General features: G+C 42.8%; 1 protein-coding gene across 7 annotated transcripts in view; it reads left to right on the plus strand.

Annotated features, from left to right (window-relative positions):
- Positions 1–27,019, plus strand: part of LOC102048994 (TLE family member 4, transcriptional corepressor) — a 98,237-nt gene that overhangs the window by 46,291 nt on the left and 24,927 nt on the right. For 4 of the 7 annotated variants that reach the window (XM_055698682.1, XM_055698679.1, XM_055698683.1 and 1 more), the window contains 2 exons: positions 8,713–8,917; positions 9,333–9,349. In XM_055698682.1, the coding sequence (XP_055554657.1) occupies positions 8,713–8,917; positions 9,333–9,349 (222 nt within the window). The remainder of the gene's footprint in view (positions 1–8,712; positions 8,918–9,332; positions 9,350–27,019) is intronic. The other 3 variants (XM_055698681.1, XM_055698684.1, XM_055698686.1) reach the window with 1 other exon arrangement.

The following is a 27,019-nucleotide window of genomic DNA, read 5'->3' on the forward strand; positions in this document are numbered from 1 at the left end:
GGTGCCAAGTTCAGGGAGAGCCTTGCAGGTGAGACTTAATTTAAATAAATCTCTTCCATATGCAGCATTATCCTGATTTAAAGAAGCTGAAAATGAGGCACAGAATCTTTTTAGGGATTTTTGAGGTAATTAATTAGAATGTAAATAATTCTAGGTTCCATATTTCCTGAAAAAAAAAGCTCTGAGGACAGTTTTTAAATACTGTTGCTACACTTGGAATGGGCTGCCACTGTTGTCATCTTTTACTTGTATTTTCAGTAGCTGTGGTAGCTCCTGAATTTATATTGGTCTATCACTATATGAGCAGTCAGTAATGTTGCAGTGTGAAGTGCAGACCACTTACTACATCTCACTGCCAATATGCTGATGCCAGAGGCCGTGCTTGTTATGCTTAAATAAGTGCATATGACATGAGTGTTACGGCTCACATATTGTATCTGATCAGGCAGAGAGCTGACTTCTGCCTCTGTGTTTCTCAAGGTTTTCTGGATCCTGGCACCAAAGCTATGTGACCACTGTTTCTTTTTTTGAATTACAATTAATCAGTATGGGTATGAGGAGTCATACAGAGAATTTTCTTCATGCTCTTGAACATATACAATATTTTATTTATGACATTTTTATATGCTCTCACTTCACACACAGTAGAAAGGGGAAGACACTTGGCAAGGTGATCCGTACTCCAGTGTATGGAAGCTCTCTCCAGCCAAATACAGATTTGCCATACTCCATTAGACTTTTGGTCTGTTATGTGTTATATATTACCTTGGGTAATGTCCTTATACTGGTGCTTTGGAAAAGAAGAAAGAGTGTATAAAGGATCTGTTTGCTATTGAAGCAAAGAAGGCAGGGGTTTCCCAGGAATACTTCACTGCAAAATCAGTGGTGTTTGTGTATTCAGTAGAGATGCGGCCCATTTAAAATATGTGCCCTTACTGTACAATATAGCCTCAAGACAGTTATTATTGTGTCATGGTTTCATACCACAGAGTTCTGTTATCACCCCTAAAGAGGTTTGTATATTTGTCATCCAGGCTTCTTCCCAACCATACGTTGTAGGCTGTTGCCTAAAGCTGTGAATGAGGACCAGGACTCCGTACAGTGCATCAGTTAAGCCTTTGCTTTTCTTCGGGTATTTGGGTAGTTCTTTTGGTGTCTTCAACACATAGACACTGAAGTACTGCATAGGGAAAGTATTTCCACATGTTAAGTTTATCCATGAAGGAGGAATTTGAAAGGTCTTAAATCTGTAAGTTGTCTGATATTGCAGAATGTTTGACTCCTGTTAGTGAGACAGTTCTTGCTTATTGTTTGGTGAATATTTCACAGACACTTCCTTAGTTTATGAAACATTGATGAACTTACTGCAGTAATGTTTCTGAAGCAAGGGAGTACCGCTTTCCCTGTTCTACCTTTGGAAGAGACTAAGCCAAAGAGAATAAGTGGTCCTTCCACAATCTCAGGGCTGCTTCTTAAATCGAGGTGATTTGATCCTTGTCAAGGCCTCCCTTTATCAAAGCTGCTGTAACTGGGGAACTGTGCTAAGGCAAAAGAAATTGCTTTTAAGTTTCAATTATTTCACTAATGGGCACTATATTAGAGAGATAGAACACTACATGTCTCAATGGAATCTGCTTGGAGAGAGATAATCCATGTCCTAACACCTAACATTGACTTATGCGAAGACGCTGCTTACCACCTAGAAGAGCAGGCATTGCAGTGCTCTGCACAGGACAAGAGCTGCACCAGAAATGGCAGTCTTCAAAGATGCAGAGTGGGTTGGAAAGAATGGATCAATCCAAGCAACCCAGGTTTTCATCCCAAGCAAAGACAATTTGCTGAAATCCAACACAGCGCATGTGTCTGTGTGTTATAAGCACGACGAAACACTGTTAGCACTTACAGTTATGAAGCCTGTGCTTCTCAGTAATTGCTGTCCAGATATTTCACTTGCTAAGGACTGACTTCAAAAGTTAACACACATCTCTTTCGTGCTAGCACTACATGGCTCTTAAACTATTCCTGTGAGGAAGCTTGGAGGTATTATAGTTGCCACATTAAAAGCTCTGGTGATAGAATTGCTTATGGATATAGCAACTCAGATCTCTCTGTAATTAGTGTTACTTAGTTTTTGTTCTAGCTTTTATCGTTTGATTCATTATATATGTTAGATGGTCATTTTTTCACTTTTCAGTCATGTTTACATAGCCCAGGATTTCAGAAACTTTTATGTGAGGACCCTAGAAGAAGGTTATTTAGGACTCTGCTGGGAAAAGCATAGGTATCGGTCTCATTTTCTAGTTCTAAAGAAAAGGACCAAGATTCACAAGGGTACAAGTGGAACAGCGTTTTCCTACTGTCAGTCCAGAGGATAGAAGATTTCTTCCCAGTGTCCATGTGTAGGACATGAGTGGAACACTTGGTAAATAAGGTATTTCAACCAGTGTGCATCTCTCTATCCAGAGCTGATTTTTGCCATCTCTTCATCTGTAACAGAAGACACTCAGCTGCTGCCGTTGTTACTCTTTTCTTTACCTTGTTTTTTGTGAAAAGGTTTTGAAGTGGAGGTGTGGTATGTGTGGCACATTTCATACCACTGGCCTCTGTATGGTAAGACCTTGAGCTTACTTGCATTTGGTGCTTTCTGCTGTCTCTTGCAGGAGATGCAGTTTTTTGTTTCCTTAGCTAGTGTTTGATGAGGCGGGGGCGGGGAGGAAGGAAGAAGAGAGCCTAAGTGGCATGACGTATGCAAACATTTCTGCCCTTTATTAAATGATAATAGAAAGTGGTTTGAAAAAGCCTAGTTCTTCCTCCCTCCACCCCCAGTGGAGAGGAATCCTGCAGGCAGAATGCAGCACTACTGAACTCCAAGATTCTGGGGGAAGGTGCGCTTGAACTTTTGCAGGGGAGTAGGCTTTTCCTTTATTAAACTGCTGGCCTTTTTTACCACAGATCTTTTATTTGCTGGTGTGTTGTATTAATTTTTTGTTACTTTTGTCCTCTATCTATGCTGTTTCACTGAGTGAAAAATAGTCATAAGGGGGGAAGGGAGGACAAATGGTAAAAAATGTATCCTGACAGATGTTCCTATATATATGATTAAGAACGGAAATGTGCTCTGCATATATTGCCTTTCATCCCAGAATATGATTCAAGACATGACTTTTTGTTCCTAGATTGGTTAAAAAGATCTTTGAAGCAATTTGTACAGTATGATTCTGATAGTTTCTTTGTTACTTATGTAGGTGTTCTAAATGCTCCCCTTCTGATTAATGACAGCTATTGATTTTTCTCCTTGCCCCCATAGTTTTCTCAGTGGAGCTTGCTTTCCTTGTGTAGAATCAGCATCCTCAAAGGCAGATTCTCAGAGAGCAAGAAGCTTGGCATTTGCTTTTCTTTAAAGTTTTTTATGTTATTACTGGTCTCCTTATTCTCTCCCTTTTTTGTTATTTTTCATTCTTTTTCCTAGATTTTGTCTATCCTGTGCATTCATTCCCCATTGTGAACAGAAACACTGGTTGCGTGTTGTAGCAGATCAGCTCTGACTTGAGTGTTTAAAGTTCCCGCCAATATCTGATACCTTTCTGTCACACTGGGCACATTCATTTGCACAATGATCACTCTCCTTTAGAAGAATAAGGATAGCAGGTTGCTACACCCTATACAACCTTACCAAAGTCTCTTCATGGAAAACCAGCCATGGTATACATGCATATAGTTCCAGGACCATTCTACTGGAGGAATGACCTGCATGACTCTCTTTGTAAGCTGTTTTGCTGTGTTGCATCTTAACATCAGAAAAGCCTCTTTTGTAATGGTGTGCCAGCAGAGCAAGAACTCTACAAAGGAATTACAAACAGTGCATGTTATGCCAGAGGTGAAAGCACGCATGACAGATAAAAATTCATGTCGTCCTAAGCACACTCATAAGTGTGTGTGCCAAAAGACTTCTTTTTCTAGCTGGTCGTTAAACCATTGACACTGATAATTGTGTATTCTTGAGCCACTGCTTTAATATCTTTATTTTCTCTTCATCTTGTTTTATCTGTATGCTGTCTCACTAATGATATACTCTGAGCCATCAATGACTTCACCTAAGAAATTTCAAACAAACAGTGAAGGTATTTTATCCAGATTTTTGAGGTCCCCTCCCAGCAATACTGCAGGTGTGGGTAATGCAGGTATGTGTGTAGCTACAAAATATCTTTTTGAGACATTAGTTTGTTAACATTAGAAATGTCTTCAGGTTAGAGGACTATGTTCAGGTTGTTTCAATAATGGCTGTGAACTTTCCAGGTCTGTAAGAGGAAAAATGGTAGATTATTGTGCGCAGAGCTGCTTGGAAAGTATCCACTAAAAACTTGAACCTTTTCCAGGAAAATGGGCTTTGAATGTGCTGACTATAACAAGACAGCATTAGAAGGTAATTTGTTAGTGGGTTTATTATCACATTTTGCTTTAAATTTGATCTCTTAAGTTGCGTTGGGGAAAAAAATCATGTTAAGCATCAATATTTAGTTGAAAATATTAGTGATACTAAGATAAGAATCTTTTGCAAAGCTTTTTTACCCTTTGTTTAGATGTGGCTTTGGAGTTACTTTACTCCTTACTATTGACTGCCTAGAGGAATATACAGAAAATTATAAAAAACAAAACAAACCCAAAAAATTCCAGATCAGTAGCAACCAGATGTTATCTTTATTCGACATGTGTTAATATGTCTTGAAGGTTTTACTTCAATTTTTATTATTGAGCTGATTTAAATTATCATCTTCCTAACTAAACCTATTACCAAAAAGAATGCAGTCTTCTTTTTGGCTTCTTTCTGATTGCTGGGTTTACCCTTGCTTTTATATTTTTTTGTGTTGGATGTTTCTTAAAAACATTGTGATCTGTTTTGCAGTTCTGTAGGGCATATTTCTTGGTAGCTAACTGTTGCTGTTGTTTTTTTTTTTTAATAGTTCTGGAAAATTTACAGCGTAATAAAGCCTGGTGTACTGCCATTGCAAATTTTCACCTATTATGCATTGATGCTGAAAATGTATGCTTGACTTTACGCATACTGTAGTCAATTGCGATGCGAATGTCTAAAGTTAACCACATGCTAAGAGTTCATAAATTACATGACTAAGGATAACAAATTAAAGAGAAGATGGAGAAGTGGGAAGTGAAAGCATTACAGCAACATCAAAAACATTATGTGATTGCTCAGTTGGCTCATTTTCAGGCTTTCCTTGCAAGTCTTTAAATTGTGTCAGATTTTATGATCTAAATTCCTGGTATAGGCAGAAACAAATGTAAACTTTCTTCCATAGTTGAATATTTCCGTGGTGGGAGAATAGCTGTCAGTTTTATGGCTCCTCTGTATCTTTGGCATTTTGGTAACTAGGGGAGACCACCTTTTTTTAGCACTTTGTATCACTAACTAGATGCCCAGTGGGTTAAGGAATTGAACATGTTTTTCTATCTTTCCCTGTAACCAAGCTGCTCTGTACAGGCCACCTGGGAAGCTGATGCTCACCCATGACACCCACAGGCAATGGAAAAGCAAAATCAAGCTGTGGATGTTGTGGGCATTTGAATATAGTAATAGTGTCAAAGGTCTGGAAATGGCAGTTAGAGATGTGCTGTCACTTTGTCTTCACTTACTTGAGTATGCCTATCAGGAAACAGTGCTTAATTATGCGATCTTATGCTTTTTTCCCTTTTTCTCTTTGATATTGTAAGAGCAAAAGTTTGCCTAGTGTTTCACTTGGGTTCTTGTCATTAGTGGGTTTGGAGCAGTGCCTGATTTTTGCTGTACAACGTTGGTTATCGTGTTGGAGGGGCTCATAGGCCCTCCCTATACCAATACAATCCTAGTCCATGATCCTTCTGTTGTTGAACTCTGAGCCCCAGCCCAGTCTAGCAACACGCATGTTATCGTGTCTGTCTGGCACAGGCATATGGGGCTATACTGGCGTTTTGGGTGTTAGCTGAGATTTATTTAATAGTCTGGTTTTCATACGAAAGTGTTTTAATTGCATCATTACAGTGTGCCTAAATTGCACCAAATTTCAGCTGTATCTGTGAGTGACGCTTTTGTGACTACAGGGATCATGTTCTTCCCAAATTTCACATTCCCATCACTTTCCATGGAAGAGCTTGGTCTCCTCAGAAAAGTTCTCCATGGCAGGAAGGCTGTGTGTGTTTGGGGTTTTTTTCCCTACTCTCTCCAGTTATTTTCAGAGTGCTCTGCAATTCAACTTGCAGTGAAAACACATCAGCTCTTGGCCAAGAGGGACCAGGCCAGCCATACTGTTCAGGGTGATCTGAAGCTGATAGATGCTGAAGTATCATTGCCCGTACTACTCTTAATGCCCATATTATGTCTGGGAGGCATTGACAATGTTCAGTACATGCAAGGTGCAGTCTGGGCTTCTGTCTTGCTGAGCTGTGTAGAGAGGTTCCCAACAAAAAGCAATAAAAAAAGAGGATTGCATTCACAATGCAGTGTTCTTCAAGCTCTTTGGAAACCATGCTGTATCCATAGAGGAGGTAACATAATGCACATTGTGTAGTTCAGTAGGCACATCTGTACAGAATGTACAGGACTGTGCAATGAGTGTCCCTTACCTGGTACACTTTTGTTGATAGTGAAATAGTTAACTAGGGGAAAGCTCTGTCACTGCTGCTATTCTCAGGCTTTTCTCAAAGCCTTTGCTTCAAGCCACTGGCAGATTCAGGCAGACATCTTGCAGTGGTTTATAGCACATTCTCAAACAGGAACAGGAAATTCCTTGCTTAAAATGAGACTCCAGAACACAGATTATTTTGTCCATTCCTTTTCTTTCCCTCACTCTTCTCCTCCCGCCCCAAACCAGGCATGCCAGATTGTTTCCTTGCTATAAGGCAGCCCCATTCAAACCCTGAAGCTAAAGAATACACTGTTGGCTCTTGCTTCATTTCATTGTAGTTAATTTAAATTTCTGAGAACTGAAGCATCCCTCCATAAGAGCATCAAGCAAGCAAAATGTGTTTGATACTTTCTCAAAGAAGGAGTACCTATTGGAATGACAGGGGTTTGCAAGCAGGGAAAGGACTGAACTTTCTCTCTTCCACCTGGAAGATTCTTCTTTCTGATTTTTTTTTTTTTTTTAAACCCCACCCCCACCCCCCTGCTTTTTTGTATTATTTTCCCTCATCTTTCTTTTGGGTCATTCCCCTCCTTTCCCTGGCACTGATATGGGTTGGATGGCATGTGCGTGCCACTGCCAGTCCGATTCCACTGCCTGGGTTGTGTTTCTAAGAGGAAGAGGAGGATCTGTACTTTCACAGGGGCGTGTTGAGGGATGTGTGTGTGCAGTGTGCTGCACGAGTTACCTAGCGTGCTGTATGTGACTTGCAGTCTTTTACTTTCAGCTCACCCACATGTAAAGGTTCATGTTAGGGAATTCATTGTCTCTTGATTGAATAAAGAGCTGTGTAGCGAGGGTGGAAGTGGATTTAGGTTCAAATGAAAACCAAGCAAAAGTAGGACTTGAATCACCATGATTAGGAATTTAAATTGCAACTTTTTTATGCTAAGTAAGTTAAGTTCTTCTTCTTCCAAAGCCCTGTATACAGATGTGCAGGGCGGAGAGCACAATCCTAGAGGATTCCTGATTTGATTTACCCTAAGTCCTGAGCAGTGACTGCTTGAAAATGAAAATAAAATTTCAGAGCTAATCTAGTATGAACAGAAATTAATTGGATGGTTGGTGGGCAAGCCTTAGACCTGAACAGATCTCTCCTGGGATATAGTTAACATAACTTTTTCACCTGTTTGGGGGTTTCCCCCCCACCCATACTAACCTCACAATGGTTAGTATAGCACAGAACTTGATGCAGCCCTGGTTGAGGTCAAGCACTCCAATTCGAACCTCTCAAGGGCTTTCTCTATGTGTTGCCAGTGTACTGGTAAAAATGACTTTAAACTCTTGTCAGTGCAGTTACTGGTGCATGCATCACAGTCCCACTCAAATAAACCTGTCACAACACAGAGTCAGCAGCTAGAGAAGAGTACAAGGGCAGGCCTCTAGCTTTTCATTCGAGCATCACTAAACGTGCACAGAGTGCCCAATTATTTCAGCATTATTGAGCAAGCCTACAGGAGGACCCAAGCCTTGCTACATTAGATTTTCTTTAGTAATTTGCTCAAGTACCGCTGAGGACACTTAAAGGGCTTAAAACGGTGGCTGCAACCAGTTTCCTTTTCTGGATTGTTAATTCAGGTTTTCTCTTTCAAATTAACTCTCACTGCATGCTGTGCAGTAGCGCTGGGAGAACTGTTTAACACTAATTTTCTCAATTTTCAGGGTTTTTTTTTTTCATTATATAACTGCTTTTATATAGTTACATATGTTTTCATTAGATGTGTACATGGTGCATTTTTGCTGCAGAGTAAGATGTAATACCTCTGTCAGAGAAATAGTCACCAAAACTACAATATTACTTTCCTTTTATTCTTTTTTGTAGATTTTTTGTTGTTCTTTTAATTCAGCCTGAAGTTTACTGATTGTGTTTTGTCCAAACGTGTGGACATGTTTAAAACACCAGGACGTTTGTGACAGTTGGTATCTGAATTGATCAGATGCATTGGTTGATCTGATTAATTATGTCTGATGTACAGGATCAATCAGACAACCCCTGGCTTCCTGAACAAATTCAATATCTGTGTTTCATTTTTCACAGCAGCAGCAACTCCAGGCCCAGCATTTGTCACATGGACATGGTCTTCCTGTGCCACTCACTCCGCACCCCTCAGGCTTGCAGCCTCCAGCCATCCCACCCATCGGCAGCAGTGCTGGTCTCCTGGCACTGTCCAGTGCACTGGGGGGGCAGTCACACCTCCCAATTAAAGATGAGAAGAAGCACCATGATAATGATCACCAAAGAGGTCAGTGCTGCCAGATGAGTGTGTGGCTTCATTACCTTCTCTTTTCTTTTTTAATTTTCTTTTTTTTTTTTTTAACTCTTCCCTTTAAGAAAAAGGGGCAGGGGGGAGGGGACTTTTCACAAGCATTCCTAGCTAATTGCTTTGGTATTTATTACCTAGTGGTAGCCAGAAATTGTGTTCAAATGTTAGAAGTCCAGTGTTATAAATCTGTCTGTACAGTATTAATAATTAACTGTATAACAAAGTTAACATATGTGCAAGTCATTATTTAACAGACATTAGAATTCCTTCTACTGTGTATGATAAATTAGAATTTTATGTAAACTAACTAGTACTTTTTCTCTCTCACTCCCCCTGCCCATCCCCTGCTACTGCTGCGTCCTCTCCTTGCATACTGGGGCTGCTCTGCATGCAGACAGAGACTCCATCAAGGTAGGACTCCATTTCATAGGTGTAAGAGGTGGCTTGAAAGAGCTGCATGCTGCATTTTTCTGAAGTTTGGCATGGAGAGGTGGAAAAAGTCACAAAGTGAAACTGGGTTGTAATGCTCATGTTGATTAGCATAGCCCTGCATTGACTGTGTATCACGCTTGAAAAATGCCTGGTAGTGGGGCAGCTAGGATTGTAGGTGACATTCCAGCCAGTGGGTTTGGTGGAACAGCATTGAAGCTATTCCTGGATGTAAGAAAAAGGCTGCACAAGCTTATAAGACAGAAGAAATTAGCCAGTAGGTTTAAGTCATTTGGAGGCTCTAAACTGTCGTTCTGATATATTGCAATAATGCAGTTACAGAAGGAGGGTTCTGTCACTTGCAGGGGAGAGGTGGGGTGCTGCCTGCTGTCCTTGCTGAAGCAGCTGGAGAGCAGTGAGCTGCCATTCCCTACCACAATGAAGGTGGTGCCTGCACTGAGGATCCTGCCTTCCTTTTCCAAAAGTTAATTTTCAGGCTCTGAATGACTCTGCACCATATGTGTGTGCACTGTCCTGCATGTGGCAGTGTTTATAAGTAGATGTAATACACACCTTGCAGCTGGTGTGATTTTGAGCATTCAGTGATGCATATGACTCTGATTCAGCGTATGTGCCTTGACGCTTGTCCATATTGGACAGCCACCAGAGCCTCTCGGAGGCTCCTGGGGTTTTAATACTGTGAGTGGGGACGTGTATCTTGGCTCTGTCCTCTACTGGATCAGTCTGTTCTCCTTGCTGCTGCTGGTGGTTTATCAGTTCACAGCAGACTCAGTTGTTGCCAGCTACACAGTTACCTGCCCAGCTGTGGGTAGATGGATGTAGTTACAGAGTAGAGCCTGAGTGGCTTGCACAATTTTCAGGAGCGTAAGAGTAAGCCTCTTATAAGTGATGGTGAGTCTGAAATGAAAGATACGCTTCTTTCAGAAAGGGCAAGACCTATGCTCACCTGACTCAGCACTTCCAAGCTATTTGTCAAGATTTTAGTGGTGCTTTTTTCAGGAAGATGTAATCTATTTGTGGGGCTGGGCAAAAGGCAGAAGGGGTGTTCCCAGCACGAGGATTACCAGGAGTTTGCCAGGCAGATGTAACTGGTGTGCCTTAGACAGCATGGGGAGAAGCACAGTGCTGGGCATAGGCTTTGCCCCCACCAGGGACCTGTCAGGCCAGGGCTGCCATGGAAGGGGCTATGCCTTTGCTTCTCTGGCAGCTCCAGGTGGGGACGTGTCCTGCAGCCTTCCCCAGCACACCTGTTCTGCCACTGGCAACTCTGCCATGTCCCAGCCGAGTGCAACTGAGCCAGTAGTTGTCAGTTTTGCTATTACCCACATGGCTCTGCATAACAACCAGGAGCTGACAGCAACTGTCAGGTTTTTCTGTGAGCAGCAAAGGCACTGAAGCTGTCTATCTGCTGACATAGGATAACAGCACATTGGATTCCACTTCAGCTTCATTGTCACAAGGGCTAGAAATGGGGATTATTGCTTTACGTGGCAAGGCTGGGTGCAGATTAATGATGATTTCCCAAGAACACCCTGTTTGCTGTGAAAAGATCGGTTAAGTCCATTTTCTTTTTTCCTGCACCCAAACAAACAAGTACAAGTAGGGCAGATACCTAAATGTGGGAGTACAAACCCGCCTGGTTTCTTCATGAGTTTGAATACCTCTGCAGTTGAAACCAAAAGCGTTTCACTCAAGAAAGTGAATGAAAACTGCTAGTATATGCCAATCACTGTTTTTAAACAAAATACGCTAGTCGTGTTTCTGTAACATCTGTGAGATGTTGGGGTGGTTTATGCTGGCATGGGTGTTACTGGGAGTGTTTATACCAAAAAGGCTGATTTTGTCTCGGAATGATTCAAAGGACTGTTATTCATACGGCTTTGGAGGGGGGGGGGGGGGGGCGGGGGGGCGGGGGGGGAGGGGGGAGGGTGTTGCTGCTTTGTGCCAATTTACTTTGAAATGATAAGTAGATGTTTGTCTTGCACGGTGTTCAGGTTGTGAGTTGGCTTGCGTGTCAGCATTATGGAGCTTGCTGCCAGCTTTGCAAGGTGAAATAGTTAGCTAATTTTCTTAAATGTTTTCAGTGATGCCCGGAGTAGCAGTTAGTTGCTTGTTCAATCGATCTGTCCTCCCTTAAGTGGCTCCTGGTTAAGAGAGGCTTTTTATGATTGTCTGCTGTGTGACTTGAGATGTTTTTTGTCAGCCGGAATGTGCCAGTTGCCAGCAGCTGGAGTCTGTGTACTTGTATGAAATAATTTATTCATGCAGGATAATGCTCCTTAACATTTAACAGGTAATGAACGTGACATAAATTTCCTTCTTGCTTTTAATCTTTCCCTTTCCTTTTCCAATGTGCAAACAGGCAGCTCTGGTACTCTAAATAGTAAGTAATTTTTGGCCATCTGTCAAAAGGAAATTTCAATACAAATTTAAATTAATGGTGCCTGAAATTTTTTATAGCTCCTCTAAAAGCCTCTAATGTGCAGAAAATTCTGAATCTGCTGGTAGTAATTAGTGTAGCATGTAATGAGGATATGGGCAATGTTATACAGCCCCAGTGTAACGTTTTGGTATGGTAGCAAAATTTTGATTTATACAAGGTTGTGCCTAGGTTTAATTGTGAGAGACACTTTAAAGTGTTTTTTTGCTGATACAGATTATTAAGCAGGGCAGATTTTAGAATAGCTCATAAAGTGTAAATTTATGCTGTAGTGTACGATTCAGATAACTAAGGTACCCTATCAATTTCTACAAAGAAGTTTGGCTGAAGTGTCCCACTTCTTGTCACCATTTCCAGGACTTTGGATTGGCTGGGCAGTTATGAAACTTGCTGTTTGTAGCAGTGCTGGTCCTGACCCTCCTCCTGGTTCAGGCCAGGGAAAAGGCATTTTTTATCACTTTTTTTCTGAACATGACGTTTTCTGCCTGGTAAGTCAAACTGGGCTTGCATCCTTCCCAGCACCTTGCCGGACCGTTCACTGCTGAACCTGAGCAGTCACCTTCCAGATAACATGAGGTTGTCCAGGAGCTATTCCTAAATAATAGATCAACGTTGGCACAGCAAGCTCTGTGAAGAAGGGTGGCTTTGGGAGCTCTTTGATTTTGTGTTGGATTCAGTCCTCCGAATCCCTTGCGAAGTTTGAAGTGTGGGAAAATTAAGACACAGTAAACTGGGTCATAGGAGCAGTCTTTGTGCAGCGGCAAGGCTGCAGAGCAGACAAAGGGAAGGAGAGGGTGCCAAGCACCAGGGCTGTGCTCAAAGTGCAGCCCTGGCTTAAGGGCTCTGAGGGAATATAATGTGTTTAGACAGAAAGACCAACAGCTCTACAGTTAACCGAGCAGCTTTTCACAGAGGACTTGGTGTGTCCCCTTTTCAAAGCAGTAAAACTTTTTTTAGTAAAATAATAATTAAAAAAAGGATTATTCTGCAGTGGATTCTTGCTTGCTAACTGCACCCTGCAAGGATTTTTCCATCTCCTGCAAGAATGCTGGTGCAAGGAGGCATGTCATTCTTCCCATCCCTGGTACCCTCTGTGGGACAAACGTGGCAAAAGTTTCTCTGGTCCCCAACAAAGTCTCTGCTGTAAAACACACCCTGTGAAGAAGCTAAGGAAGCATTTTGTGTTCAAAGACACCACCTGGCAAAAAGTAGTCTAATGCTAGTAGCAGCAGTCTCTCCCCACGGCTTTCACTGCAGCAGCTGCAGTGAAGGAGCCCCCAGGTGCTAGCTGGGTTGCAGGGCTGCTAGAGATAGCCAGGATGTGCCGAGCAGGTTGTTCGGGAAGGAATCTGAGTCTTCTTAATCGCTGCCTCCTGCACAGGATTCAACTCATGTAACTTGTTACCACATCTATCGTTAATCCAGAGCTGTTGTTCTTTATACTCAGGTGGTGCATTGCCTTTTTTTTTTTTTTTCACCTGAATTGTAAATTATCTGGGGCAGAGACCATGCCTATAGTAAGACTTGCCCATGCAGTGGAGACTTTCTTCATTTTGATGCTGGGGGTTACTGTTTCAGCACCAGTGAGTGCCAATAATTAAAAGCTGGAGTCTTGTGGCAGAAGTAAACTCGCTTGTTTGAGATTACTCAGGGGTGGGGGTGTAAAAGAGCTTTAAATGAAAGGCTCCGAAACAACACATCAGATGCAGGTTTGGGGTGAATTTCTGTCCCGCATGCTGGTGAACTAGGACAAGCCTGTTAGGGCAAATTCAGCTGGGTTTAGCAATAAGATTACTTTTGCCTTAATCTCTGTGAAGGCTAATAATTACACATGTGCCAGATGCAGGGAAAGTAAATGGGTGTGATTCCCATGTTCGATTCACATGTGTGGTGGCAGGTGCTCCAGTGCTTCTCAATTTAGCTTCTTGAGCTGTTAGCCGCTATGAAGTGTTCAGACCTCTGTTCATTTAATACATAAGAGTAAGCTGCTTACTCCTGCAGCTGTAATTTGATATTTTTAAAAATAGTTGTACGAGTATAATGCTTCTGGAAAGAACAAGGTAGTTTAAAATCAAAATGCCCAACATATAAGACTTTTGGATATTACAAAATATAATTACATTGCTTGACTTTGTTTTTCTGCTGATAGAGGAACACCCCATAAACTGTCAGTTGTCAGGTTTCTTTTAAATGTGACTTCCTCTAGTGGCATGAGTGTCCAGCCAAACATCTTTGCATTCAGTATGTATTTAAGAAGCCAAAGAAATGTAGTTATCTCTTACATGCCCAAATAAATTTACAGAATTTATTTCCTGATATTTTTTCAATTTTATCACTATAATACCATTCAGTGAAAAGCACTTCACAACTTCACAGGCTTGTTAAAATCCAAACCTTTCACACTTGTGTCATTCTGCTTGTGCCTTTCTCCATTTGGAAGCAAGGCGTTGCATGTCTTTTGCTTTTTGTAATGAAGAAGTGGTAGTTTTAAGCTGAGCGTGTTTGAACTAAACTTTGCTTTGCAAGAGCTGTGGTTTTGATCTTCATGGGTGTTTTGGGGGTAGTGTTATCAAAATACAGTAACTTCTGTTGGCTTACGATACAGTAATTTTTTTCAGTATTAATTGATATCTGTGTCTGGGCGTGTAAGCTATGCTGAATGTAACAGGTGCCCTAATTCCAGAAAATGTGTTGTAATTGTTTGTTTGTAAAACAGATGAATAAGTATCTGTGGGGCATAGCTGGTCCTCAGGTGGTGAACGTGAATGGATTAATGATGCGATTGGGTGAGACATGCTTGTTTGTTGCAGTCTCATCCAGTAACTGTCTGCTGAAGCAGAACAAATACTAATTACCAGGGTCCTGTTTGTTGTCTCAGTCTATCTTACGGAGCTAATTTTTTGGCACTGATTTTTTTTTTTCCTTAATAACCTTTTCATGGCTAGACTTGTAGTGCATCATTCAAGCCCTGTGGCTTTTAACAGATTTTTAGAACATGAAACTGAATCTCAGGTATATAGCTCCCTTGTATCTTCTTTTCTATGCTTCCACCCCCCCACCCCCTGAGTTTTACATTTCTTTCTTTCATTCATTGTCATGTCATTTGCCTTTTTAATGAGCTCTGGGAATTTTAATTTAGTGTAGACTATTCATATGAAAGTAACAGCATGTACTTGAGAATCAAAGAATTAGCTGCTTCTGCCATTTTTGACGGCTTCACCTCCTTTACCCGATAGCTTTTTTCCCGCTTCTGTGTATTAACTGTACACTGGCCTCTTACCTTGCACTGTTTTGCCAGTTACCACAGAGGGACTCATACTTGGTGGTGTACACACATTTGGACAAACTGCTGCCGTGCTTCTCACTATTGAACTTTATTCTGCCATTTAGTGATTTAGGGTAACTCAAATGTTCTCTCTCCAGATGCTCTCTTCAGCCAGGAGGCACTTAGATGGCCTGTAATTTCTAACCTGAGCAGTCATGTCTAATTATTTCCATGGCAACAGACTGTGATGTTGATAACACAGGATTATGATGACTTCATGTCATAGAGTAGGAAGAGGAAGTTTGCTGGGGTGAGGAGGTGGTGAAAAGGTCTTCTCCAGCGCAAACACTTTTGACAATGTAATAGCTGGGGGAAAAGAAGTAAGGAGAGGGAATGAATTTGTTTATTATCCCTTTTGAAGTTTTCCTCATTCTAAGTGGGCAATTAAAGTCATACTTTGGATGCTGGCATTCATGGCTTACACCAGTTTACTCATGGTGAACATGTCTAGAATCAATAACACATTTGCAGATTGGGTTAGTTAGATGTTAGTCAAAGTAATGGGAGAAAATAAACAGTACTTGCCACTTTTTGTCAAAGTGAGACACAAACTAGATGGCTGCTTTTGCCGCCTTTTGGCATTGTTTTGTTGAGCCTTTAGTGTTTTGATGTTGAGTTGTCTTTTAAACCCTTACATCCAAAGTAACTTGGAACATCCCTAATTTTTATGCAAATCAATGGACTCCTTGGGCATGCTGATTGTCTGCTAAAAGGGAGGGAAGGAGGACAGATTACCTTGTAGAATCAGTGACATGGAGGACATACTTGGAAGTTTCTGTCCTGGCTGAAGTCACCGAAGGCTAGTAGGAAGTTAATATTTGTATTAATATTTGTATTGCTTTTCCTGTCTCTTCCCCTGGCACTGGGAAAGAAGTGTATTCCTAGTCAAAGAGTTGTCAGTCTCTTAGGGTGATTTTAGAAGTTGAAGGAAATAAGTAGTCTGACAGATTCCCAAGTTGTTATGCAAGATCATCGACTGCATCATGAATTACAAAGTTTTAGCTGTGCTTTGAGGGAACAAGCAAGTGAGCTGGCCAGCAGGAATTGGGCACTGAGGGAAATTTGCAGGAAAGTTACACTGTGTCTACCACCTCTCTCCAGTACAGCTCTAATTGAGTCAAATAATTATTAAAATATCTAAAGCTCAATTAGCCTATTCTGCATAGCAATTTGAAAAGTTCTGTGTTTCCTTGAGTGACATTTGGCCTTTTGAAGAACAAAAAATTGGAAATGCTAATGTTTTTCAGCCAACTAAGGGAAGAAAATAAAAATGTCTCCATAGCAACAAAGCTTCTTTCTAGATGGCTTCCTAAGATATGCCTGAACCAGGAGCAGATGTCTGATCTGAGAATCTTGCCTCCTTCATTGTAAACAAGTAACTTCTAGGCAGGTGTTGGAAATAATATGGAAATCCTATTAAGGGGCCCTAAGTTCCTGTCACTCAGGAAGCCCCTGCCACAAAAGGGTTGGTTGTCTGAATAAAGGAGGCAGAGTAAATTCTCGTTAGGCTTTAGCTTTTCCCAGGAAATTATTGTCTCTGTGTGCTCTTTCTCCTGCAAGCCTGAATGCAAGCCATTTCTTCTATTGATCCCCTTTGCCACCCTCGCTTTCTCCTTCCTCTCTCCTGCTGGATTAGAGCTTGATGTCGGTGGTGGCTACTGCTGCTTGGGGCGTTGTGGCGTTTGTGATTTTAACCCCCGTACCTCCATGTCCAGCCCTGCCTCAGCTGTTGAGCGGACAGCCAGAGGAAATGCCTGACACCAGCCTGGAGCAAGCAGAGGAGGGGCGGCAGATGATACGGGAGGCAAAGCAATTTGAGTCCTGGGTGGCTTCTTGCTCCAGCTCGTTTCTGTGAATTTATAGATGATGCTGTAGCCCTTGGCACTGCAAGACCGAGTGTCATCTGGACACAGGATTTTCCTTTTCCTTTTTCACAGGGACTGCAGCTTTGGAGGGGCTTTGATAAAGGTTTTGGTGTGGCTGGCTTGCTGGTGTGACGTACTGGGATTCAAAATGAGTGTGTGTTTTTTCTCCTAAGTTGTCTAGGAAGTTGGTGTGCCTTTTTTTTTCTCTTCTTTTTTTTTTTTTTTTTTTAATTCTAAGTTACAGAGAAAACATGTTGTGCCCACCATCAGTAGTCTGTCATTCTAACAGGACACTTGTGCTGCCTTTGCACTTGCTGATGTCAGTTTTGTCCCCAGACCCTGCTGTGCTGAGACCTGCACTATCGCAGCCAGGGGACCAGCTTGCCTGTGGGTGAAAACTTCAACGGCGGGCAGGCAGGAGCAAGCACTGAGGACATGTTTTCCAGGGTTTCTAGGCTGGAAGCAGCGACTGTGTCCATGTCTGTCCTTGTGCGACCCCCCCCCCCCCCCCCCCCTTTCTGCTTTCCTTGGTGCACCAGACGTGCATAGTGATGCTCTTAATAACACTCAGAGGGTTAAACGTGGATAAACACAAAACAAGGCTTTTGAAAAGCCTGACGATTATCATGCAGCATTTCTCGGACTACAGCCCCCGAGACGCACTTCATAAAGCCAATAAAGCGCACGCTGGTGGTCTCCCGTTGCCCTGGCAACGGACCACAGGGCACCCTGTGTGTGAAATGCATGAACATCTGCGAATTAATCTTTTTTTAGCTTGTTCTTCCCTTGGCAGCAGCGGGGGCTGAGCTGGAGGGTCTCCCAGGGATGCCCCGAGCGCCTGGCAGAGGGGGCGAGGATGGGTCCCTCCCGGCAGCAGAGGGAGCTGGCCTGGCGGCGCACCCGCTGGGATGCCGTTAGCTTGCTCCTGGCTGCACAGGGGAACAAATAAAAATAATTTTCTCCTAAGCTGAGGCGTTACTGGGCTTGTCGCTCTGCCGTGAAAAACATAATCCGAGGGGAACGCTGAAATGAGCGCTGCTGTCCGCGCGGCAGTTTACCGGACTTCACCGCTCCTGTGCTCTGCTCCCAGCGGACCGCAGCGGGGAGCGGTCGAGGGGTGGCTGGTCTCCCGCGAACCGCAGCGTGGAGACGTGCCGCGACGTCCGCGGCGTTACAGCCCGCCCGGCGAGGGGCGAGGGGCGCGGGCCCGGGGGCGGCGGTGGCCCGGGGCTCCCTCGCTCGGCGGCCGCGGGGCGCCGGGCTGCGGGCGCCGGGGCTGCCCCGCCGTTCCCCGCCGAGTCTCCGGGAGGACTGTAGGGGGAACACTGTGTATGTCGGATCGTCAGCGGCTGCCGGATGCGATCGGTGTTTTAATGAAGTATTGGAGGTGAAACCGCCGCGTTAATCCGCTGACGGCGCTGAGGGGCGGCGCACACCGTCCGTGCGGTGCCGCCGCGCTGCCCGGTGAGGTGCCGCCGGGCGGGGGCCGCGTGTTCGCCGGGAGCGGGGCGGTGCAGCGGCCCCGCCGCGCTGCTGCCGGCCGGGAGCCGCTGGGGGGTTCCCCGATGTGTGCGATGAGTAACTGGGGCGGAGGGGCGGGAGAAGGGAGAAGCGAGAAGCTTCAGCGCGGTTTGCCCCTTTTTTCGTTCACCCTCGTAGCTCCTCCGTGCAGTGAAGCTGGCGCGTTTCAAGCCGCTCTATCTTTTTGAAAGAGTGTGTACGGTATTTTCTTTGCGGGATTAAGCTTGCCAGGTCTAAGTAAATAATGACACTGACTTTGCTGGCAGTGCCGTCTTGTCGGACTGGCGTGTGCTGTGGAGGGGCAGCGCAGGTGTGCGGAAGAAGGGCCGAAGAGAGGCGTCCCCAGGTCGCAGCAACCCCCAGTAGCAGCGTTTTCCACAGGGGCATGTGGCACCAGCTTGGCACAGAGCACACACAACACAAAACTTGGCAGCTACAGCAATGTATTTCTGAGTCCTTTGCTCGTTTTATTTTAGTAACAAAGTGGCCAGACTATATAGAAATGACTGCTTGCGTTTGAATTGAAAAGCCAGTGCTGACCTAAATAACATTAGGTGCTTTGCCTTGTGACGTTACAACACCAGGCATTAGGAAATAATTGTGTTTGTCTTGCAGTACTTATAGCTGTGTGTTTGTATTTCTTGTCTCCCCCTGATATGTTTGCTGAAATTGTACCTGTTGATGGCTGTAATTCTGTCCCACCTCTTGATTTCTTTAAAAATACCAAAATGCTGGGGGTTTTAGCTCTTGAGGAAACGAATGTTTGCCTTTTTCTCCCCTGCTTCAAGAAAAGAGTTTCTTTCAATGACCTGCAGATATTATTTGGTAATGAGCTTTGCTGGCCCATACTGCAAAATATGAGAGGAGTTCAGTATCTGGATAATTTTAAAATAATCCCTTTGAAATCAATTACAGTAAACCTTGTGGGGTGAGAGAAACCCTTTTTCTGCCATTTCCTTGAAGTATGGTGTTTTTCCAAGTGCCCTGTCAGGATGCGTAATCGCCATTAGAATAGCAAAGGCACCCTGCATAAAGGCAGCCTGTCCATGGTCAGTTTGGTGCCTTTATAAAAAGCACTTTGTGCTCACCTAGGTGAGCCTACCACCATCTAGGTAGCCTAAAAGCTTTATATCACACTGCAGGTATTTGAAAGCAATTAAGTATTTAGCAGACCTTCTGTGGGACTCTTGCATGCTTCATGAAGGTTTTCTGACAACTGTGTTGCCTCCAGCCATTTTTTGCACCCTTCTTTCTTCTCCAGGGCCTGAGGAAGAAGAGACATACTTGTGTGGTTTTACCTCTCTCCCCTGTTCTTTTTAGAGTACCTAGCATCAGACCGTGCAAGTTTTCCCCAGTTAGTCAGTGCAAGTTGCAACCCTTTTGATAGGACATGTTTTCTGTGCTACAGTACCTCTCTGTAGCCCACAGACCATTTTGCAAATACTGCTAATGACTGTAAGAGTCCCGCTAATACTGATAAGCAAACTTAGCATTGCAAATAGTAATAATTCAATTTACAATAGTAAATTTAACTGAAGTTTTCCACCAAGCAGAGTAGAGCCGATATGGGTGGTAACAGCTGCCGGTGATCACAAAGCGGTGGAGCTGCGGCTACTTAGTAGACAAGTGTTTCATAACTGTTTTGGACAGAAAGAGGAAGGAACCTTTATTTGATGGAAGAAGGCTCTTTGTGTTGACAACACACAACTCCAGAGATTGCTAGAGTGCAATCACTGTAAAACTGCTTGTTTTACAAACAAAATATGTTACAGATTCTAATTATAAAAACAAAAACATGTGTTTTAATTTGACATACAGACAGAATTTCTCTTACTATTTTGCTAAGTCTTAAAACTGCCAGGGATTCTCTCTGGAAAAGTCGTTATTCAGCATGCACAACTGCTACTGTAGATGTCAAAAATAAAATATTTTTAAGTGTGTTTGGTACTGTGTCTGGCTCAAGATATGCATCTGTCCGATACTGCACTGTATATGTAAACTGGTCTTCAGGAAAAACATTTGTTCGTATCCAGGGTTGGTCTTGCCAATAGTGAAATTAAATCAAAACAAGCACCACTTGTTATCTAATTTGCCCGTTTTCTTAAAGTTTATTTAAAGTTTAAAAAGAATATGTAAATGTAATGATACGGTTGTGACAAAAGCCAACAAAACTGAGGAAGCAGACATCTGGAGGTGGCTGTTTCCCACACTAAAGAGGCAATTGAAGTAAAAGATGTAATGCTTTAGCACTTGGGTCTATGCAGTATGACTAGTTTGCCCTGCTCTTTAAAAGTGTAAACATTAACCCTCGTGAAACCTCTGGAGAAAAGCAGGCGAACATTCGCCTTGTGGCTGCAGTGAAAGAAAGCTTAGGTGGGTCATCAAGAAGAGATCAAATGTGGGAATAAATGAATGTTTCCTCTCTGCATCCACCTGACTAACTACTGTGCTTATTTTTATCTACATTTTACATATTCTCTGGAGAGAACTCTTTTACAACTCGCATGAAAAAAAAGAGAGAAAAATCCTAGGCAGTACTGTTGATTATGCGGTATAAAGATCAGGCAGCTGTTAGGCTGATGCATGCCTAGCACACGTTATATTGAAAGCAGTTTGCTCTTTATATGGCGGTGACACCAGAAGCAAGGTGTAGGAGAGCATTAATCTTCTGAACATTAGTACTTTCCAAGATCACAGGTTACCATTGTCCTGTTATGTCAGAATTTGCCTAATGTTTCCTTTTTTCCTGTCTGACATCTGGTGGTTTCTCAGAAATATTTGAAGAGCCATCATTAGTAGTTTATGGGGGAGGGGGGGAAGCCTTGAATAATTCACACAACAAATGATTAGGCAAGTACTTGTCTATCTAACTGAATTATTCTGCATGTTTGCTGAAGCAGTTAAGCAGGAGAACAGCATTTCCTTCTCCGGAGGGTTTACAGTGGTAGTATTGACCCACCTAGTTATTGGGTTTCAGCCTTTTGTTGACACTGTTGTAAATGAAAGCAGCCTGGACAGGCAGTGAGCAGCTGGGCTGGATAATTGTGAAGGATTCATGCTTGTTGCTGTTACCCCCAGTGTTTGTAGTGGGTTGTTTGCTTTGACTTTTGTTGAACTGTTGACAAAAGCATTAGATACAAATGGGAACAAATAAAGTGGTGAGATGCCAGGAGGGCTTGGCAGTAATGATGGTTTTCATTCCGACTTAAATGGGGAATGTTGAGTTTATCTGGATGGGGAATGGAAGGTGTGTTCAGCATTTGTGTGTTTCCCTCTCCCCTTTCCCTTCCTTTTCTTTACTGTTAAATATGTTTTGGCAAACAAGTGAATAAAAACAGCAGAGGTGATTTCACCATTGCCTTAACTCTTTGGCACCATGTTTTGAAGCTCTTTCTGACTGTGAATGTCTTGCTGGGCAAATCCAGTTCCTGGCATGAAAGGATTAAGTATAAGAAGGCAAGGGGGGTGGGGGAAGGGGAGAAAGAAAAGAGTGGTGGTGGTGGTGGTGGTAGGAGTAGAGTTGCGAAAAGAGAGGATTAAATAGAACAGTATATACTAAGTAGTATAGCCAGCAAAATTGAAGTCATTTACTGGAACGCTTTTAATTTGGTTTAAACAAAATACTCTTTTGTATATTTAAATGGGGAGTAGCTCAGCTGTTGTGAAGCCAGAAAATTAATGGTATTTTTAGTGAAATAGCAAAAGCATGTCAACAACATAGCTGTGGATGATAATGTTGGCATTTTATTCATGAGGAATTATCAATGCAGGTTACTGGACAACATAGTGTGACTGGAATGATTGAACACAGGGGGGAAGCAGCTGTCCTTCTGTAAGATGATTTCATTTTGCACTTAGTCTTTGAGGAAGAGAAGAAGGAGAGAGAGAGAAAGCATTTTAAAATACACGTGTAAGATGCCTATCCTTGTGGTTTCTGGCTCACAAAGACTAACCTTTGTACCTCTGCCTTACTCATGGTTTTGTCGTTGCTTCTTTTTTGCCTGTCGTCATTTTCAAGTCTGTCTTGCGAGGTGGCAGAGAATAGAGGCAGAAGAATAGAGTCGCATTAGGGTATCTTTGCTGAAAAGGCAGTTTTGGCCCTGAAGGAGCTGCGAGGTTGTTCTAGCCTTCTCTAGCTCTGAGTGTTGTGCCTGAGCATCGTTTCCTTGGGACCCTTAATGCAATTAATGTGTTGTGAAATATGGTTACCTTGACCGGTCATGGAGGAAGTTAGTGGATGATCTGGAAGGTCTTACCACCTGGCAGGACAGATGCTTCAAATTTGTTGTTCCAGCTGTAGTTTTTTGTTGCAATCAACCTCAGAGTGTTGTGCAGGTCAACTGGAAAGTGGCAAATAGAGTTCACAGGGGTGAAGACACCACTGCAATGAAAGAAGACACCATTTTGTGTTGCTGGTTGAAGGCATACAAAGGTATTCCTTGTACTGTAGTCTGTGTGTCTGGTGGTTTCTGAGGTGCCCATAGGGTTTTGGAGCACCAAAGTTGTTATACGCAGGTATTTTTTCTTGTCTGCCTTCATGCAGCTTCAAGTTGTGCTAAAATCAAACACCATGAGTAGCGAGGTAATCGTGGTGTTTATGGACCCACTTTGAGCAATCATCTGTGAGTGTTTTCTTTATTCCTCTTTGTTATGGTTGCCATATTGTTCCTAGTCTCCTCACAATAAGAAAAGAAGGGAAGCTCAAAAAGAGATAAGAAAGAAATTGCCTTTTCCTGCTGCCATTACTAAGGTTTCTTGTAACATGCAGCATGTTTATTGTGCCAAATCACAGCCCTGTGGACGTCAGCAAGAAGCATTTTGCCCAGATGTTAAATACTGTGGGATCAGGGCCTGAATTTGTTATTAATCCTACAGATATTAAAAGAAAGTGAAGAAATACCAAGCTATTTCCAGCAAACGTACTGGGAGTAGTGTTACTGTAAATATCAGTTTGTGCATGATGAATCCCCAATTCTTTTTGTCTCCTCCTTTGGGGAATACACTGAACAATTCTGCAGGGGGCTAAAGAAATTCTCATAGCAAATTTCAACCTTGAATGAAGGAAAAGTGAGAAATCACTGAAAAGTAGGGACTTAAAGCACAGTCAAAACAAATATATTCCTTAATCATGTCTGCACAGCATTTGGGAAATCCAGTTTTGGATCATCTAAATTGTGTGAGAATTCAGAAAAAATAACTCATGAATGTTCTACAGCATTGCCCGTATGCTTCTTAATCAAGCTTGGATGGTGTTCTGATTTCATGTGAAATGCACTTTCCCCTGTACTTGTTCACACAGAGTTAGCTCTTTAGGCTAATCTGCTTTGCTTGCAGAGCTGAAAGAAGGGCCCCAAGCTGTACTTTACCAGGAGAAGGCACAAGTTATCAGGAATCCGAGACCTGGAAGATGGAAAGTGATTCTGGAAAGAATTTGCATTGGAGTAACAATGGTTTTGAATGGTTACAGTAGCAAGGAGAGAGAGAAGTGGCATACTACGCAGGCTGAGTTTGGATTGGATTTGCCCAAATTGAAAAATGATTATGTATCACGGGGTAAGATTTTTTTGCATAATCTGGTATCAGATAGTACGAAAATGGAGTGCTAAACTAGCCAGATAGGAATGAGATTGAAGATGGGAAAGAACATTCGTAATATAGCACAGGAAACAGTAAAATAATGAGACAGAAGTAGAAGTATGACAGAGACATGATGCCCTAAATCAGTGGTGCACAACCTTCAGAACAGAAGGTCTTTACTGGCAACTTGCCATGAGCCAGTGGGCTGCACCTATTTTGCATATAATTTACATTCAATTTTAATCAGATAAGCACACACCCTGTTTGTTTTTCTTATTTATGGAGTGCTGTAAGTGCAAACACTGCATAGCACAAAGCAATAAAAGACTACTTGGTGGGTTATAGTAAAAGAAGTGATGATGGGAAGCCTGGCTCTGCATTTTTAAAATCAGAGAGGTTTATATGACATCTGGCTGTCTTTGAGAAGGCCTTGCAAATTCTGAAGTGCAGGTTTGAGTTTATTAGGCAGTAGGCAGCTGCAGGTTTGGCTTTGTTCACATTTCATATACATAAGGTTAATTTGAGAAAAATCATTTTCAAAGACAAGCTTGCAGATAGCACATTTCCTGGTTAATTCTGTTGCCCATGGGTAATTTAAAAAACACCCCCACCAGTATTTTCTTCCTGAAATGCTGTGCAGGGTATTAAGTTAGTTATGTCTCAGATGTAGTGGCTTTAGGCTCTCATGAGTTTAGCTGAATACAGTTTTACATATGATGCAGAAGTGTTTCCTTTTTTACATTTCCAATGTCAAGCTAGTACTTGTAGACATACTAGTTTCTGGAGTTTAATATAGGCACTCTGATGTAGTAGTTTGATTGCTTTAGTTGTGTTTTTGCTGATACAAGGAAGACTGATTCCCCCTGCCCCCCCCCCCCCCCCTTTTTTTTTTAATTTATCATTTCGGTCTAGCGTATTTAATGGATCCATCCCTCTGATACTGGAGTATCTCCAAATCTTCAATACATTAATCCTCACAACAACCCTGTAAGGGAAAGAAATGCTCTCTAGGCTTCTGAAATTATCCCTATTTTATAGATAATGAACCGAGGCATGAAGAGGCTTAATTGACTTCACACAATCAGATGAAAGAGCAGACTACTGAACCTAGATTTCCCAAATAGAAACAGTTTTCCATCCTTCCTGGTTTTAGGGTTTTTTTGCTCAGAGATCAGCATTACCTTGTGATCCATTTTCCCCTAGTTCTTCCTTTTAAAACAGTGGATTTGAGTCCAATCCATGGCAAGCATATGCACACTGCTTTCTGGTGGCAGCTTGTGTGGGCTAGTTTCCTTTTGGGCTAATTCCAGTTTCAGTTGACTACCTAATCTCTGTATGTTTTTTCAGAAGAGAAGCTTTGCTTGAATTTTCATCCTTCCTTGGGGTTCGATTACATTGCACTTGTGTGTGGTATGACTCCTTCAGTACTGTGCAAGGTTGTAGATGTAGCAGGATTGCTGGAAGCCCACCGCACTGTTAGGAGGGTCACAGCAAGGGTAGTTACATGTGCAACATCCTCACTGGGCTAACCAGCTGTCATGCAGCGTATATACACTGTGCCACGAAGCACACCACTGAAACCCTGGGGCTGATGCTAGCCCCTCTTCGTAGCACACCACCCACCAGCAGCATGACTTCGACAGCCCAGCACCATGCCTGAGCTGTTCCCCATTGCGTTACCTCTGGCCTGCGGCCATGGTAGCAGGTTTCTGCCTATTTCCATATGTGGAGCAAGGTTGTTCAGCTGTGGATCAGGGTTGTCAGCACAGTGCTCTGCTGCCAGCCAGCAGGGTGCCCAGCGTGGGCTGCTGCACAGCTGGAGGACTCTCCCAGGCTTCCTCCAGGGCTGCTATCTGGAGGGAGCAGCCCCAGAGGTGGGTGTGGGAATGTGATTTTTGTCAGTAGTGAAAACATCCTGCAGGGAGAGCGTGTAGGCAGGGAAGAAGGATTTCGATCTGCGGGCTGCAACTCTGGATACAATTGTGCCTGCTGTGAAAGAGCTTGTTACACTTTCTCACTGTAAGGGCTCCATCTGGTGCTCTAGGTGTTTTTAAATGGAAATTTACATTTACTGTCAGAACTAAAGTCTATGCCCAATGGGCAGTCTGATGGTCTTACTAGTCAAACAAATGCCAAAAGCCTTTTCTTCACTTCCCACCCTGTTATGTGGTGGGACAGGACTGAAATGGAGAGGGGCAGGCTGGACAGGTTCAGAATTTGTCCTCATCACACTAGGAAGCAGTAATGAAGACCCTTTTTAAAATTCAAGATTTTCTTTGTCTTAGGACAGGATTTAGCTCATTACTGACAGTAAGCAAGGTGGGGTGGCGTTACAAGGAAACAGAGTTTGCTGTTGCTCAAGCAGCCCAGATGTTGGTTAGTAAACCGTGGTGTAACTTACAGCTCAGCCTCTTAAATTCTAGCTAGAGACTTGCTAGTAGTGCTTTGTGTACTTGATGTAAAGCCCTCACATACTCATCAGGATACCTATATAGTGTACCCTACATAGATGTCTGATCTGAAGATGGTGTGTGCAGAGATCATCATAGTAGTCAAGCCTTGCATTAGGGAACACTTTGCTACCTATTCTCACTTCTGCCTTGAAAAGTCATGGTCTTGGCAGCTCAGGAGAAGAAATGCACTGACAAACTGCTGCAATTTGCGATTTAATAACCCTTCCCTACTGAGAAACCCGTTTTACAAGTTATCCTGTTCATCCTTCCCAGCTCATTTTTTGCCTTCTCACCATCTAGCTGCTTCAGTCTCATCTGGATCAGTCTTTACAACTAAAATAATTCCTGACTGTGCATAAAATCAAGCTGCTTGGTTAGGTGCCCATTAAAATATGGGCGTTGGTTTTTAACGTACTCCAAAGCAAGTCCAAAAAAGTTCGTCTTCGCTGT

Source organism: Falco cherrug, chromosome Z (assembly GCF_023634085.1).
Source record: "Falco cherrug isolate bFalChe1 chromosome Z, bFalChe1.pri, whole genome shotgun sequence".
Classification (NCBI taxonomy): domain Eukaryota; kingdom Metazoa; phylum Chordata; class Aves; order Falconiformes; family Falconidae; genus Falco; species Falco cherrug.